The sequence below is a fragment of the Mauremys reevesii genome, linkage group 5 (assembly GCF_016161935.1).
Source record: "Mauremys reevesii isolate NIE-2019 linkage group 5, ASM1616193v1, whole genome shotgun sequence".
Lineage (NCBI taxonomy): Eukaryota > Metazoa > Chordata > Testudines > Geoemydidae > Mauremys > Mauremys reevesii.
In genome coordinates this window covers 30,660,222-30,678,860 of record NC_052627.1, presented here as the reverse complement: position 1 = coordinate 30,678,860, position 18,639 = coordinate 30,660,222, and the positions used below count along the sequence as shown (strand labels likewise).

Genomic DNA, 18,639 nt, shown 5'->3' with positions numbered 1-18,639 from the left:
AACCTGAAGCAGTCAGGTTTCAATACCTTGGCTGTAATGCCTGCACAAAACAGGGAGCTGAAAAATGCTAAAATACAATAATAAAATAAAAATAAAAGTGTAGCTTCTGCTAATCAGAGGCCATCAAAATCTCTGTAAAGCTTCTGCTTTAAACAGTATAATACCTTAAGATACACAGTGAGTAAATTAGCTAGCTAATATCTCAGAAGGTAATACAGAGCATTAGCAGAGATGGAAGATAGGTTTGGGAATGTCTTCTGGAGTCTAACCACTGGCACATACGTTCTGAATGAGAGCCTGGAGGGAGGCTGTAGTTCACAAGAGTATCATATTGCTAATTGTGTATAATTGCAGCGGGGAAGCTAATTGATTGCTCCAGCTGATTGTAAGTGTGTGTACAACATATTGCACATGCATCCATCTGATGCCAGTGGAAAATGGGATATCCTGGGATAAGGTGACCCAACAGGTTTGTGTGAGTGTGTATGTAAAAGCCAGAAGACTTCCAGATTGGCTTTAATCACTACTTTGTGAATTTAACTGGTCTCTGGAGTTCTGTCTCCTTAGGGTTGAGAACAGCAAAGATGAACAAATGGAGGCATGTCAGATGATTTGACTTGGGTTTTCCCTGGTTAGTAAACACCTAGAGTAAAATTCTGGTGCTACTGGAGTCAATGGCAAAACTATAGAATTCAGTGGGACCAGGATTTTCTTCTAAACTGCCTTACACAGCCAACTCTCCTACCAAAATGAAAAAGTGGGGGTAAGAACAGAATAATCATTATATTGTCCTAATATTTTTAAGCACAGTCTGTTAACTATGTGTGTTTTAGCGAGTTACAGAACAGGAAAAAGTGTTATAGTGAGGAGGAAATATATAAATCTGTTCTGTAAATATTACAATGTAGTTCAAAAGTAAAGTAATTTCAGATTGTAATATTTTAGGAAGAATCACTCAAGGTGTTTTTGTATCCAATTTCAAATTACCTAGATGTTTAATGTTCAAGGAAATGTAAGAAATATGAACTCTGACCATTTTTATTTGTATGTCTGGTATAGCACAGATGATTTGTTTTACAAGATATCAGATTTCATGGATAGCGAATGTAAATGCCAAATGAGAAAACGTAATGAAAAAGTAAAGGATACGTGAGTGCTTTTGCTTATTGAGGCATATTTATATTAGATGCTTTTAAAACATAATGAAGTAAAACACCTTTCAATGGCAATAAATAATTGTATCAAAGTGTGATACTGTGACTTTAAAAAACTCCTCCGTTACCTACTTGCATGTTGGTGTGATGCTCGAGTAAGTGGCTGTGTCACCATCTGCCCTGTAACCCTTGGTGACTCTATGCTGTGCAGCTTTGGCTCAGAGCCTGATACCAGCAGCAGCTGGCTCACAGCACAGTGACCTTCCAATAGCCTAGTTATTACTTGCAAGGTGACACCAAGACCCCTTCCAGCCTGAGTTTCCCCAAACTGTCTCCCCTGCAGTGTCCAGTCCCCCTCACTGGAATACTTGCAAAACCTCACAAATTCGCTGCTCCTTTAAAGAGACAGTACACATTTTGTTGCTTCCTGTATGCTGGCCCTACAAAACTTCCAGCCCCTGCCAGCCTGAGGGCAGAAAAATTGGAATAGAAATCTGAACCAGGGGACAGTGTAAAGCTCTAACCTTATATAAGGGGTGAAATCCAGGCGGCATTGTCAATGAAGGTTTTGTCGTTCACTTCACTGGAGCCAGGATTTCACTGATCCTGTTTTGTATGCACAATGAGCACATGAAGAAGTTTTGAAAATATGGTCCTGTATGGCTCCAAAAGGAGACTTGCCCCATGCAGTGGTAATTCATTCTTATAGTAGGTATTTACGTTTAACTGCATTTCTCTTTAGCACTGGTGAAGTCAACTGGATAAAACAATAGCTAAGAAAGAAACAAGCTAATTATCAGATAGGAAACTTCACATAAATTCTGATTAAGTAGTGGCCTCAATGCTATATCTATTCACTGATGGAAAAATCAACAACAGCAACAATTAATTAGTTTTCATATAGTGCTTTTCTTCAGCAGATCTCTGTTGCTATGGCATCCCAGAAAACGTAAGTGTCATTCTATTTGATAATAACACAAGTACAGAGGAGATAATTAAAAACTGAGCAATATACTCTTGGAACTAAACTATGGGTCACATCCTGAGCTGAGGTAAATTGGTATAGCTTCAGGTAAGTCAGTGGAGAAATGCTAGTTTATACCAACTGAGGATCTGGCTCAGTGATCATAACATTTTACCATCTAATTTGGTTTGCATTATGACTTCAACATTTCAACTTTGGTTCCTTTTTTGGGTCTGTTTAGGTTCCCCGATGTTTGCAAAACTTCCCTTTGAACAAAGCATTGACATTTATGTGCATAGATTTGCATCCATTTATGCCACACAATTTGTGAATTAAAGTAAGACTCAAAATTTCTAGAACAAGAGAGTATTTTACGAATGTAAAGGGTGATGTGCCAAAACTGTTCTCCTAAAACTTTTTTTAAAAGAATAGTAATTTAAAAAATACAAACAAAAATTCTCCACTGTCCCTCTGTGATTTCATGCATATGGCTCAAAATTTCGGTTTGGCAAAGAAAGATATTGTTAACTCATTCTCGGGGTCCCAAGTGGATAAAGAAAGTAAAAATAACCATTGTATTTTAAAAGATGCTTTCAGAATCAGTTAAATGTTAACATACATCATACTTAGTTAACTGCCTCCCGCTGGATTTGCTGGTCCATGAGGAAAACAGAATGAGTGAGTTACTGGCAGCTCACATAGGGAAGAAGTGGGGTGAATTCAATCCTTCATTGACTGAAGGAAGGGCAAAAGCAGGGACAGTGATGCCTCCAGTAATGCCACTTCAGGATAGTAAAACCTCCAGATAAAATCCTGGTACTGAAGAAAGCAGATCTGATAATTCAGTAGTGGCATTTATCCTCTGAATAAATACAGAACAAATACTCCAGTCTGATGCTACACATGCTATTCCATATGAGGTGCTATTTTTGGGATGAGATTAGCACCAAGAACTGATCATCTGTGATCATTAAAGCTATGATGGCATTTTTCACAAGAATAGGGAATTTGTCTGCCTGAACAAATTGCAATTCAGGCAAGTATATATTGCCTGTTACAAGCCTCTTTTGCAACATGTTTTCACCCAGGTTTGGGCTTTTTTTTTTTTTTTTTGGTGGGAGAGAAAGGATTTTTGCAGTAGAGAGAGACCACCTGACTTAAGTTGGCCAGCTGGGCATCCAGCACCTTTAATCTTCAGCAGTTTTCTCATTTTGGAAAGCTATAGAAAATATCAGTTGGATAGAGCCCAAAATGTTCATTATTTGCGCAACAGACCTTAAGTACTCCACTGGAGAGATTATAGTACATCCGTATGACTGTACACTATTCTGTACTAATGTACTGAAAATGAAATGTATTTGTAGAGTGCATAATTTGTTAAGCATTTGGGCCATATGAACCATGCAAAATATTTGTACATCTGTTGCTCCTACAAAACCCTTCCTTTGCATATTTACACATGCAAACTGATTTCATTTTCTCATTTACTGGCTTACACATAAAATTTATGCACGTATGTTTTGTATAGCTTACCTGTTGATCAGATCTTTGAAAATTTGGCCTAACACCTCAGGATCTTAACTAGTTACATGTTTTTTCCTTCCAAAATAGAGAGACAATTATCCATTCTGAAAAACAACTAAATCTAGTTTACTCACAAACACTAGAGATCCTTGAGGTATATTTAAAACATACAAACACATAACACATACTACATTTTCATATGAGACGCCAAATTAAAACATGCAGAGACTTGATGTATAGGAACATATTAAAAAGGATGAAAAACCAATGACTGGCATTCTTACTGGCACTAGCACTAGCAACTGAAAACAGCCATGTAGATTTGTGTTGGAGGAAGGAATAATTGCCTTGGGATTTATAGGCTGAAAATTTGACTGCCAACTTTTAGCCCTTAAACTGCAAATTGTAGCCAACTAATTCTAAACTAACCTCTTCCAGGATTTATATGGACTACACTGCCAGAATGGCACAAATGGTGCACTACAGCTTTGTCTATATCCTACATGTATAAAAGCAAAATTATTAAACTTCTCAGCTGGTGTAAATTCCCATAGGTCCACTGACTTCAGGTAGACTTCATGAAATCAATGGAGCTGTGGGAATTTACATCAGCTGACGATTTACCCCTCAGGATTTCACCAAAGTTTAAATTAATAGTACTTCACAGTCTCTGTTCTGACATCCCCTTTAAGTTTATTTCATTGAGTTAGATTATTTTCTTTTTCTCCATATGAAAATGAATAGGTTTTCAGTTTCAAGATTTGAGAATTCAGGGTCCGATCCTGCAGTCTTCTACTAGTCTTCAAGGGTGACAGTTTTTTATGAGAGAGGACTCCAGGATCAGGCCCTTATTTTGCATATCTGAAAAAAACAACATGTAGGTCATGTTTTCTAGAAGAGTTGCCCAGTGAAAATGGACAAATGCAAAGTTGTTAATCCTACAGACTTTATACGTAGCTTGGGGTGGTTTTGCACTAGGGATGATTATTATAGCATGAGACTTTTTTTGCATCCCAAAAGCAAAGGTCCATATTTACCACTAGTACACCCTGGCTGATTTGCACTACTCTAGGGATGCAAAACAGCTGTAAACTTGGCTTACTTGACTGTTAAGCCAGGTGTCCAGCTGCTCTGTGCCACTGATGTGGCACAAAGCAGCTGGCATGTACCACTGAACTTGACACAAAATGCTTTAAGAAGTGTTTAAACACGCCAAATGCAGACTGCAAAGTATTCATAAAACATAGTATAAGAACATTAATATTTCAGTGCCAGAGTTGAGGTTTCCTGTCACAAACCACAAATGAGGCACTCATTAGACTGCAACCAGGAATTCTAACTCCTGGTACAAAATGATCAGCAATTCGATTTCTTATTCTCAGTTCTGAAAATGAGAAGGAGATAATGGGGACCATTTCTTGGGTATTAAAGATTGTACAGCATATTGGTCAGGACACATAGGCAAATAAAACACAGACAACAGGAATGGATAGTAACAGCAGGCTTCAAGTGTGGCGGTTGGAAGGGGCACAATCCACCCAGCCCCTCACATACCAGGCATTTTACTTAGTCCAATATGGAGCTAAATGGCCACACACCAGCTAACCAATAATTCAGAGCTTTAGCCTAACTTCACAACTCAGCCCACCCCTGAATCTTCTCCCAACCCTACACACACTCAAGGGGGAATTAGGGTTACCTCAGTCTCACAAGACGTAGTGTTCCTTTCTTCAGATACACAAAAATGACAATTAGTTATATCCTGTGCCTTTTACTCAGATTTACCTCCGGATGCTGACTTTTAATCTTTATCTGCATTAGACTCAAGACACAAGAGGTGACAAACTAAATATTCCTTTATCACTTCCTAACCTTAAATATTTGTATTCTCATTCCTTTTCACCTAAAACTGGTCTTCCATGATGCTGCAAGGAAAGTGACCCTCCCATCCTTGACATCCTGCCAATTTGGCCCTAACGGAAAAAACACCTTCCCAGTACAGAAGATACAATAAGTCAGAGCCACAGTACCTAGGAAACTGAAATCAACAGTATCTCAACAATAGGAAGGGAGAGGGGGGCAGCAATAGCTTCAAGATGGCCCCAAGACTTATGGGGCATCATTACATTGAAATGAAGGTGCCTGTAAGAGCTCATTGGCTCCCTCTATTCCCCCATCACTCCCACTGGCCAATGAGAAGCAGAGAACCCCTTCTCTCTCCTTGAGGGGCATTCCCACCTTCATTCTGAGGCACCTGGGAGAGTGGGGACTAAGCTCCTGCATGTCTGAGCACAAGCATTTCCTCTCCTATGCCTCTCTGGAACCAGGGGTTGGCCTTCCCCAAGCTGGTCCAACCAAACCTCCGTCCAGCTAAGGTGAGGAGTGGCATTGTAATACCAACTGCCCTACTGATTTCATCTGAAGTTTGTTTTTTCCTTTATCAGTCAATGCATCATTGTTATTTGTTCAAGAGCTTTCAGTAAAATGGAGTAGACCATCAGCTGGTGTAAATTGTCATAACTCCATTGAAGTCAGTGGACCTCTCATTTAACTGAAGAAAATTATTCTCAGGAATCTAGCTACATTAAAATGATTTAAAACTATTGTGTACAGAAGCATGAATTGTTTTAAATTTACTTATAAGAATTTAATACATCCAATGAGCTGTATGTACATGTGAATAATATTTAAAAAGTCACTGTGCTCACTCCAGGCCTTACACATGTATGCAAATTGTGTCTATATGCTCTGATCACATTTTAGTTCCAATCTATCCTTACTTCAGTATGCCTGAATAACTCTTATTAAAGTTAAGAAAAGTTATGCAAGCAAACTGAGGGAAAGTGTGTGTGAAGATTTTTTTTTAATTGGTGCTTCTAAATAATTATTATATTTGCTACTATAATAGCCAAGTTCTAAGCCTGTGTGAATTCAGACCTTATATGACTTTACAGTGTCTCTGTAATACAGTTTGAAAGTATAGGGAGGGTTCATTTTGAGAACTATTGTGATGAAACCTCTGCCATAATAACTATGTAAGGAGTAGCACACAATATGGTGTGCAGTTGCTGTGAGATAACTGTATGCTGTGGGTGAATACAGACACACAGGCTTCCAAGACTTGCTATCATCTCATTATCTCCCAACAATCCCTCTCTGTGAAGTTTTATTCCATTTGGAAGGCTGCAAGACTTGACTATTTGTGAGAGGAGAAAATAGTTAGCAAAGCTAAGTAGTTTCAAGCTGTGCACTGCAGTTGTTGGTCCATAATTGCAAAGATTGGAACCTTAATTTCCCCCATTCTAATAATACATCTCACATTTATGGGAAGATGTCAAGACACTTTACCAACATAAAGGTCTTATGACGTCCTTATTAGGTAGGTGTGTCTATTTCCACTGAAATAATGTAGGGCCTGATCCTGTAGCATTTATTCACACGAGCAGAGTAATCCCACAGAACCTAATTTTTGGAATGGTTCACTCCGTCTCAACTAGTGGCAAGGAGGTTGCAGGCACCTTGCACTGCTGCAAACCTCATCCAGGTAGACTTTGCCTCTGGTGATCCTGTGCCAAGGTCTGTACTAGAAGACACTGCTACAGAGCCTGAGCGAATCTGGTCCACAGTGTATGAATAAGAGAGCATATAGAACAGTATTACAGCAAGCGTAAAACAAACCCACAGCTATTATACACATTATAATCAATGGACAATCAGAAAAACAGAAGAGGGAAGGAGAAAAGATATAAACTGATTAGAACATTGGGTGGTACTCTTTTTTCTTTAACCATTATCTTCAAATGAACAAGCCATTCCTAGCAGGGCATTTCAGAGCCTAGACATTGCTTAGGTTCATCAGCTTCTAAGAATACGTGCCTATTGCCATCCAAAATAATCTGAAGTTTTTCAAGGTAAAGTGACACCATTTCTGCTCAAAACTTCAGAAATTCAGACTATAAGCAATCAAGTTTGTGTCTGATTACTGATCCTGTTATCTTGCTACCCAGGACTTCTAGAGATCCACAAATCCAAAAGGGCCATGGGCTGTGATTTTGTCAGATCTCATAAGAAAATAAGGTTGGGCTTGGCCAGCACTGTGAGAGGAGACCTCAAAGGACAAAAAAAAACAGTGTATGGACCACATATCACATGTGCACTGGGCAGCAGTCACTCTTTCACCAGCTCATTGGTTGAAGTGGGGGTTAAAAGTGATGGTTCTCATTTTATTTCAAATTGAATGGGATTAGTCTTCTTGATACAGCAGAACACATCTATTTCCACATCACTGTACTCATAAAAAATGAATTCCGTTGACTACCGAAGTAAGGGCCAGATGCTCCCATATATGGGGGAAAAACTCATAGGGAGGAGAAGACCCCCCCATGAATTTCAGTGTGCAGCATTTCCTCTTTATTGTTCCATCAGGGAAAGGGGCCAGGATTGTCACCAAAGAGCCAGGTGAGAGTTGGGCTCTCTAAAGAAGTGGGCAAGAGGCAACAATTAAGCTTTGAAGGGAGGACATATACGGGGACTCCCTGGGAGTGGAATATTATGCAACTCGGCTGGCTCTTTCGCCTTTCTGTGCTGTGCTACCAGCTGTTTGGGTTCCCCTATGCTTCTGTAAGTTGAGAGAAGAATCTGGCCTTAAGAGTCAGCCTGTTGTGCATAGGAGGAGATCTGTAATTCAATGCTCTCATTATAGAGGAGGATCCATACACTTTTGTAACAAAAAAAGGTTAAGTAGAACAAAATCATAAGACTCTTTGGAGTTATTAATTATGAAGAGAACATAAAGGTACTTTTTATAACTGTTTAGTGAACTGCAAACAGAAGAAATAAAGGTACTTACCATCCACCCTTGTTCACCTGGTTTTCCTGGCTCTCCCTTAAAAACAAATTGGATTTATATGAATGATATTTACATTCACTCTAGGGTGACCAGATGTTCCGTTTTTATAGGGACAGTCCCGTTTTTTGGGACTTTTTCTTATATAGGCACCTATTACCCCCCCCCCCCCCACTCCCTGTCCCTTTTTTTCCACAGTTGCTATCTGGTCACCCTAATTCACTCCCTACTTAGTAACATTAAAATGTCTATTAACTACATTACACCAAAATACCTACTGAAGCACATGACAGCTGCATGGATATATATATTATTATGATCACTGGCTACTAAAATGGCAGGTAAAAATCCTTCCTGGTAACATGATGGGCTTCAAAGAGTTGCTAGTTGTTTTTTTAATCTTTTAATGGGATAATTTTCTTAATTCAAGAGCTCTTAAGTACCAAATATCCTGTCTTGCAGTGCCCTGTTCTAATGAACAGACACCGTTCCTTCCCAGCAAACTGCAGTTTTAAAGGAAAATGAAGTAATGTTGTTTTGCATATGTATCCCAAGACCTGCTTTTTGTGTATTTCAAAGTCATTTACAGCTACATATTACATTCTCTGTGAGTAGGCTTATAAATGACTTTGCAAAGTAAGTGTTGTTGTGGCCACGTCGGTTGCAGGATATTAGAAAGACAAGGTGGGTGCGGGGATATCTTTTATTGGACCAGCTTCTGTTGGTGAGAGAGACAAGCTTTCAAGCTTACACAGAGCTAAGATCAAAAGCTTGTGTCTCTCACCAACAGAAGTTGGTCCCATAGAAGAGATTCCCTCACGCACCTTGCCTCTTTGCAAATTAATGCTTTGGCACATTACATAAACTGCTAAAAAACCCTAGGCTTGATATTTTCAAAGCCACACCACTCCTATTAATGTCTATGAGAGTTGTGTGGATCAATCCCATAGCTGGCTTTGAAAATCTCAACCTAGAATTTTTCCAAACTCGGTCTCACACTGAGTAGGTCAGAAGAGGAATTACTGTTCAGCTGACTGATAGGAACCTTTCCATTTTCTCTGCAGTGGTAAAGAAGGCACTAGCTATTTTGTGTCACAAAACTGATGGGTTTTATCTAATCTTATTAGATGTAAAGGAGGCAAAGCAGAGCCAGGGTTGCTTCAAACTTTCTCAGAGCATGCTAGAGACACCCAATTTAAATGATGCTAGAGTTTTAGAAGCACATTGTTGTATTCTGGGACACAAGCACTAAGAAATCCCCAGAATAGCTGCAGTGAGACCTGATTTCTCATTCCATTCCCTTCTGAGGATGCATGCGGTACTGAAACTTAGGTGTTGGTGCAACTGTCCAATATGGCCATTTCACGTGGGAAGATAAGATAAGGCAGGTCCACCATTGGTCAGTTTTCCTTTAAATACACGTAGTTGCAGAGGAGGGCACATTGCCGATCTCATTAACGGTTGCTCTAGTATGGAGTTTGCTGATGGTGAAGGGGTCTGTGTCCTCTAGCTGTGGAATTCTTCAGTGTCTCTTTTCTTACACTCTCTAATCACTGCTTTGTTGGATGTGTGAGACAAGGGAGATGAATCTTCAGCTGAAAGATCCATTTGTGTTTAAATATCAGAAACAAAGGTGTCAGTCAGGAAGATGCCATATAGCCCCTTTAGAACTTTTTCCTGTCTGATTAAATATAAATCAGTCAGCCACAGAAGAACAAGCCCTGGTGTCAGGATGCCAGGGGATTCATTGTGCAGAAATCAGGAAACATCATTCCCATGAGTCTGAGGGCTGAGTTTGTGTCTGCTCTGGGAAGAGGGCAGCCTCAGCCAAATACATACAGCAGTAACTAGTGAGGGAGTGCTTATCTCTGAATGGTGGCAACCTCTGCTGCTGCATAACTTGGGAGAGCCACAGAATTTAACTAGGTCATCATCTGATGATGTCAGTCCAGTCCTGCAAGGTGCTGATTTTGCAAAGTCCCACTGACTTCACTGGGAAACCCACTTAGGCTTTTGAAAAATGCCACTAGGTGCCTATCTGCATCTTTTTAGGCACCTAAATACATTTGAAAATCTGGCCCTCAGGACCCTAAATAAAATATAAAAAAAACATTGATGTTACATACATGTCAACTATATCTAAATGGTTGATTTACACACAATGCTAGAAAAGGAAATGGAATAGTTCTCAGACATCCTAGCTTTCTCTGACATTGACACACTGTCGCTAAATTGTTCCATCTTTGATGAATGCTTTGCCACTGGCTAGGAAGCAGTTTATGCATATGGTAAATGGCTGCTGCAGGTAACTATTCTTAAGTGTTATTTTTTGTGCGTCAACTTGTGTGTGTTAAAAGTGCCATATTGACTGCCCTAGGAATTGGCCTTTATCCACAGGTATAGAGGAGTATAAGTGTAAGGTTTCACAGACTGTCCCATTAAAGTGCCTTCACTGTGGCTTGGAAGGACTGCAGAAATAAAAGGGTAAATCAGTCTCTGTGCTACTTATTCTCATTCTGCTCCCTTTGTTGAGAAGCAAAAATCAAGTTGCATTATAATCAGTCTTGCTCTCCATCATTCTTGACCTTCCCCAGCCTCTTGTGCATTATCCAGAGAAAATTATAGTATTGGAGTCAGACAGCTGATTCTGATCTCACTTAAGCAACTGTAATGCAGGAGTAACTCCACTATGTGAGTGGAGTTGTACCAGGGTAAGGGATATCAAAATGAAGCCCAAAGTTTCTTTTTGACAATCCAGGGATGGTGCATCACTGGCAGAAGTGAGTGGGTGGCTGAGATGAACCTTAAAGAATGGAAAGTAGCAGATGTATACAACTTTTCACAGTGTTCTTCTAACCAAAGGTTTTTCAAGGCAACTGTTGCAAGGTTTTTTGGACTCAGACTTCTAAATGCCAGGTCTTGTTGGGTTTTCCAAGGAAGTTTTAATAGAGCTGAATTATTATTGTTATGTTATGTTCTATACTTTTATACAGTTAATATAATGTAGGATGAGGCACTCAGAATGAGATCAGAACATGAGCTTGGATGTATTTTCCTTTTGGAAAAAAAGGACTCTTTAGGAAAGGTTTATGTCTTTCTGCCCTGGCCTCACATGTGGAACCATGAATTTTCCTTCACAATGTTGATTTTATGTCCCATAGGACTATGAAAATGGAAGGGGGGTGGGCGATCTCCTTAAAATAAACCTAAAGAGTTTAGTGCGCCACTAAAGTGTAAAATCATGAGCATTTCCAAGACTTGTTAAAAATAGGGCCAAGTGACTTTTGTATTTATGTTTTAATTTTAAAAAGTTTTGTCAGACCTCCAACAACAAAATGCCAAAAAGCTAAAGGCCTGATTCTTCTTCCCAAACAAATGATGACTGTGAGTAGTGCCACTGAAATGTATGGGACTTTCTGAGGAGCAGTATACTGCTCAACTTGAGTATGGATGGCAGAATCAGGCTCTGAGAATAGTTTATATAGTTTAACAATCTATTTCCTCTAATTTAATTTTTAAAAAATATCAATCATCATTAGGGAACCGGAAGTCAAATCAAACACACAATAACTAGATTCAAGTTTAGCTTTAAACAGTGAGGGGCTGTGTGGAAACATTCTCTTCTTATTTGCAAAGTGAGGCTGCCCAGCACTGCAATAATAAGAATACCAGGGAACAATTCAGAAAGGTCAGGAACCGGGGGAAACAATTTTCACAACTGGGAGTCATGATGTCTGGGTGCTGTTCCTAGCCAGGCTACTTACTGACTGTGTTGCCATATAACGTCATATAACCTGCCTATGGCTCAGCTTTCCCATTGATAAGATGTGAATAATACTATTTCCCATCCCACAGGAGTGTTTCTGAGTTTACATTTATTCATGCTTGTAAAGCACTCATATACCACAGTGAGGCCACTACATCCTCTAGGCTAACTCACCGGTACTCCAGGCATCCCTCGGGGGCCATCTTTGCCAGTGTCTCCTGGAGGACCTCTGGGTCCTGGTGGCCCTGGAGGACCAGGGGGTCCAGCTTGTCCTTGATCACCCTGAACAGGAGTCAACAAAATCATCATCAGAAGTTTGTCTTCAGATGTACAAAGCCCAACAAAAAGGCACCAATTTACCTACACGAGTTCCTGATGGGCTGAAATTGCTGCTATGAGCAGGAAGCTTACACTTTGATCATGGATGGAGATGGTCTTTAAACAGCTTCTTCATTTCTTATGGCAGAGATTGCACTTGCCTCAGAAGACTAGTGTGCTGCACCTGTACAGTGCAACCAGCCAATACAGTCACAAAGAGTGAGGCTCAAGTTCCCAAACTGCGTGTCCAATAGCAGGATTTACACTGATGTTTAGTATTGCCTTGCAAAACTCTACTCACCCAGTTTCCCAAAGCAAGTAATTGATTTGGAAGAGCAGGTATAATTTTCACTTTGTGATCATCATGATCATAGATTCATAGCAAAGACTCAGTGAGTAGGTTTGCTCAGAGTTGTTATATTTTCAAAATAATTTTGCAAAGCTCAACAATCGAGCACTGATGGAGTTCTAAAATGATGGTGAAATATAATTGCCTTGCTGAAAAGATCCATATTATATTTTATCTGTTTTCAGTAGCTGTTTGATAATGATAAGTAAGTGGCTACTTTTATGATTTAGATACATAGATTTTGCAATAACTTAATTTACAAATTGTCAAAACACATTTCTTTCCTTTAAAAAAATAGCATTTTTATTCAGTTTCCAGAAGACGAACTACTGTAAGAAGCCTCATTGGCTGAATTTTAACTATGACCTTTTTAGCAAAGCTTTGTGTAGTTTCCACTGCTATTTTACACAAACACATTTAATGAAAAATGGTTTGGCTCCAAGACATTTTTCAGATTAATTACCCATTAAAAGAAGGCTTATGACAAAAAGTACAGTATAGAGTAATATTCAAATGTAAAGAAGAACCAGACTCCAGTGAGATTAAGCACTACCTTAATGAGGCGGCGTTTAATGAGCTGCTGATCAGCAGAGAGAAACCCATGATTGATTTTAGGAAACACCATCTGATCAGGCAGGTGAGGTCAAAGGTTGAAGTTCAGAGATGAGAGAGTTGAAGAATAGACATCAGAAGGCCCCAAGAAAGAAATAAAGATATATACATTAGACTTATAATAGCTAATATAGTATAAACTGGTGCTTGTGTCTGATAAAATCTGTGCCTTTTCTTTTAAAGGAGTTAACATCTAGATTGACAGGATACAAAATAGAAGCTTTGTTACTTATGGATTGATTGAAAGTAACATAACACAAGTTTTCTTCCCAGCAATTCTTCAAGGCATCTCTGAGTTCATCAACATTTTATAATCCTAGGGCTATAAAATCAGCACATTTCTTATATGGTGGTCTTTCAGCAAAGATTCCATAGACAAAGCACCAATTCAATTTTCAGTCAGATTTTCCAACCAGCATATTGTGCCATGAAGAATGGTGCCATTTTAATGATATCTGAAATCCAGGCATACCTAGACTGTTTAAATCCTTCCTGTTTCATTTGCACATTTTTCAAAGTGCATCTGCAAGGGTACAGTTTAAACTACTGGTGCATGACACATAAACAGATAATTGAATCTGCCTGTGCTCATTAGGTGCCTGATGAACAGTACTTTGACATTTCCCATACTCCTGTATGTCTTAATAAAGCACAATTATAACAAAACTTCATCTACAAACTAAAATGCCCTTCCAGAGTATGTGTGATGTGGGTGCAAGGGTAGGTACTAACACACACAGAGCTGGATTCTAATCTCCTTCACACTGTATCTCAGGAACAATTCCACTGGAATAAGTGGAGTTACAGCATGAAACCTGTGCGTGGTGAAATCAGAATTAGGCCCATAGTAAGTAAGATGTGCTAATTGGTATCCCATGGCAAAATTAACTATTCATGTGCACTCTTATGCTGATAGAGAGACCTGACTGAACTGGTACATGTCAGCCACAAACCTTGACGGTGAGGATCTGATTACTGTGCAGAGCAGCGACTGTGGGGAAGCCTGGCAGACCCTAGGGACACAACATAACATGGGACCAAAACAACACGACACAAAACATCACACAGACAATTTACTAATGGACAAACAGAACAAACACTGTGTTTAGTACGTCCCACTGCCTATCAACAGCTGTGTCTGTCATATGGGAAACAGAACTAGGTGTAAGCAATATATCAGAGATTTGGCTGTTTATTTTGCATAAAGAACTTAAAGGAATTTTAAAGAGAAAAGCCACTTAGCAGTATCAAATATTATTATGGATAATTATGAACATTTGACATCTGTTAGGCTACAGTTGGCTGAGATGTAAGCCATTTTCAACCAACATATGTTATAGTACTTTTAGAGAGGTACGTGTACAAAGCTCTGCCAGATCACTGCGGAACCTGAAAGACTGAGAGCAGATCCTGAAATGACTTTGAATTATTATGCCTTTATTACTCTGGTTAACATATGACATTCAGCACATAAACTGATAGTATATACACAATAATACACATTGAACAATGGTCTACCGCTAGACCAGGAGTAGTCAGATGGCTGAGGTCAACATTCTTGACATATACAGCAGTATCTCCACCTTCAGGACAAAATTCTCCTCTCAGATCCTCCATGGTGGATCTAGCCTCTCACATTCTACTCTCCCTGCATGTGCAGGACTCCCATCTTTGATGAAGGAAGAGAAGAATACCAGAGTTGGAACCAGCTGAGAGAATGAGAGAGGTGAATTTTGCACCCAATTTACACCTTTCCAGTATTGCATTGAAGGGTGGGAGTTAGACCTGTTAACAAAGGAAAAAGGCCTCTCTCTCCTTTACAGTTGATCGGTATATTTTAAACAAAACCCTCTTCTAGTCTGTAGCACAGTATATTATCTAAAGCATCTCAGGGCACTTTTAGCCTGACAGAGGTTGTAAGCTGCATCAGGATTTTTTAACCATTATAAATAGCTGAATACCACTTCTGTTTCTGCCCCTCCCCCTTTTGATCACAGTGATTTAAGATTTTTCTTTATAAATAAAGTCATAGGAATTTTCTAATGCATGTAGCATGTCTCCAATGGTACATTTAAGTCACATCTTAAGAACTGGGATGTGACTCTCCTCTCACTTTGGTTTCATACCGAGGTACCTCTATTGACTTCAGTGGAGTTACTCCTGATTATACCAGTGAAGTGAACAGAGACTGACCCTAGTACGGTAGTGCAACAATACAAAGCAAACTTTATTGGCCTTGCTACTTTCAAAAATTATATACCCTAAATGTAGCAGAAAGAACAGCTTTGTCCTCATTTTATGTTTTTTAAACAAGCTAAAAACATCTAAACACACATTGCTACCAAACACAGGAATGATGCATAATTTTGAAAACAGATGTATTTGATTTGCTTTTGTCTGATTATGGAATATGAGTTTAAAAAGTTATTAGATGGTAATATGCCAGAATCTTTACATCTGTGACTCATTAGCCCTACTATGCACATGGTCCATTCCTTTTCTTGACAAAACTACAATCCTTATGTAATGAAGACAGGTACAAACAAAAAGTCAACAAAAGAGCTAAAAGCTGAATAGCAGTGATAAATATTAAATCTCACTTATTAGAAAAAGGATAAATTGAAAATCTTTTAATGGCTTCAGTTTTACTCCGTAGGCTCTACAATTACAACATGATAATGCACAAATTTTCATAGTTAGGTCTGAATATAATAGGCTTGAAATTTTAAAAAGATTAATGGAAACTCATATCAGTGTTGATTTATTCCCTTCTGAATATGAACCAGACCTGTGAATAAAATAGAAAAGGAGATTTTGCCCTGAAAAGATGCCATTCTGCTCAAGTCAAGAGCTCTGAAAGGCTTAGGCTTGTGAAAATTTTGTGCAGCCCTCTGAAAAAGGTTCATCTGGAGCTTTGCACATACCCCTCTGGCGTACTCAACCCCTCTGAAGCTACATCAACAAAATAAGGAGTAGTTATCAATACTTCAGCTATTTGTGTGTACAAACACATTAGGGCATGAGAGAAACTCCCTTTTTAATATTAGTTTAGGACCAGATTTTGATTTGTTCTTATGAAAATGTGCAGTTGTAGGGAAAGGCACAGATGCTTAAAAGCTAGACCTTTCACTCAGGGTAGCACAGAGACTGCTCCCTTCCTACTCCCATAGGGGCACAAGGTGCTCCAAAAGGAGGGAGAAGGGAGTGAGGATAATGGTTCATCCCACACATAGTGTCCTCTGGAGCTAGCCAACCCTGCAAAGATATTAGGCAGAGCCTTGTGAAAGTGAGCAGAAATGGGTCTGCATGCCTGGGAGCTCTGGGAGGCATTCCACCTTCTGAGGTTCAGGGAAGATGGTGCAAGTGCACAATGAGTCTCTCAAAATTAAAGGTCATAAAAGATCTATCTTTTTTACAAAATGAATTCTTCTTCTTTCGTCCTTCAGCTATACTTATAACCTTCAAGAGCTCCTAGATCTGTTTGGGGTTTTTTTCTAACTAGAGCTCTTATCAGGGATGGATTCAAAGTTGTTCAGTGATGGATTATTTTGTTTATTTTGTTTGAGTTTCAAAACACACATACAAAGAGCACTCATCCCACGCTCTGCATTCCCCTTCCAATAATTAAGACACCACAATAAGCAACAACTACACTGAACCACTAAGGTTCATCGACAATCACAGTCTGAAGTCATTCCCATTCCAGAACTCCATTAGCTCACAACATCTAAATATGCACACTGTCACATCCTCATCCCAACCCCTCCACAATAGCCTAAGCAGAACGGGGAACTTTGAAGCATGCCCACAGCCATGGAATTGCACAATGCATAGGGCCCTGCTTACCAACTTGGAAACATAGATCATGGCTGTACAGTCCCATATGACACCTATGGAGGAAACTGAAGAATGTTAGAACTTCCTGATGCTTTTCCTTTCCTCTAGAATTTTCACTCCAATATAGTAACTGTCCGTGTTATATCCATCATATTGTAGTCTAACTTCTTCTGTGGAGGAATTCCCACCAGCAGTCCCAGAATACACTCAATGTGGCCATCTACATAAGGTCACGACTTCTTTAAGATATTTAAAAGACCCATCATAATTTTACTGCTGTATTATAAATGCAGTAACATTATGAAGTCATTATGACTAGCTTTATATAATGCTGCTGCATCTACTGTATGTTGACTGTTGGATTTTCTTGTTATGGTAAATGTGACAAAGTTTTCATTAGTGAGACAAGGTGGGTGAGGTAATATCTTTTATTGGACCATCTTTTGCTGGTGAAAGACACAAGCTTTCAAGTTTACACAGAGTTCTTCTTCAGGTGACCTGAAGTAAGCTTGAAAGCTTGCCTCTCTCACCAACAGAAGTTGGTCCAATAAAAGATATTACCTCACCCACCTTGTCTTGCTACTATCCTGGGACCAAAGATAGCTACAACGCTGCATACAAGTCTTGCTTAGGCTTTTCCTTGTGACCTGTCAATAAACCCATGCTGCACAAGCTTACATGTTCCTGTGAAGACATGGTAAATGAGACAGGAATTACCACCTGCTGCTCACTTGCACTTCCTACGATTACAGCCAGCTGCTGCTATTTCACATCAAATCACACAGGCTTCAGGCCAGAGTGATTCTGACACTCTTTATGGCTGACTTCCCTCCCCCAGCTACCACCTCAAGTTCTAATTAATCCCTCAGACCAAGTGCCAGTCCTGCAGCTAATTATTGTACCTGCCCTGGGGAATACAGTGTCCTGTATCACTCTGTACTGTGCCACAGACTCTCAGCAGGAGGTCTTTTATACAATCCCTTTCATCACTACTGCTGCTTTCTCCATCACCAGAATTCTGCTAACTTACACAATGCCCTGCAATGAATGACAAGCATTGTGGGTTTTTTTCACATACACAATAATACAACTTCAATTTTATTATTTATTGTATTATGCCACTGTTAAGAGTTTATATCAACTCAATAAAAACCTGATATTTAGCAACTAGCACAACCTAATTCTGGCTAGAGATGGGTTGTTACAAATATATTATTTTCTATGATTACTATACTTTCATACCAGACTCTGATTGAGCTACTTTGTTTT

At 39.3% G+C, this 18,639-nt stretch overlaps 1 protein-coding gene across 1 annotated transcript in view; it reads right to left on the bottom strand.

The window, feature by feature from the left end:
- Positions 1-18,639, bottom strand: part of COL25A1 (collagen type XXV alpha 1 chain) — a 438,508-nt gene that overhangs the window by 103,122 nt on the left and 316,747 nt on the right. Inside the window, exons 10-12 of the mRNA XM_039542396.1 lie at positions 13,475-13,546; positions 12,429-12,536; positions 8,492-8,527 (exon numbers count right to left, since the gene is read on the bottom strand). Coding sequence (XP_039398330.1) covers positions 8,492-8,527; positions 12,429-12,536; positions 13,475-13,546 — 216 coding nt within the window. The remainder of the gene's footprint in view (positions 1-8,491; positions 8,528-12,428; positions 12,537-13,474; positions 13,547-18,639) is intronic.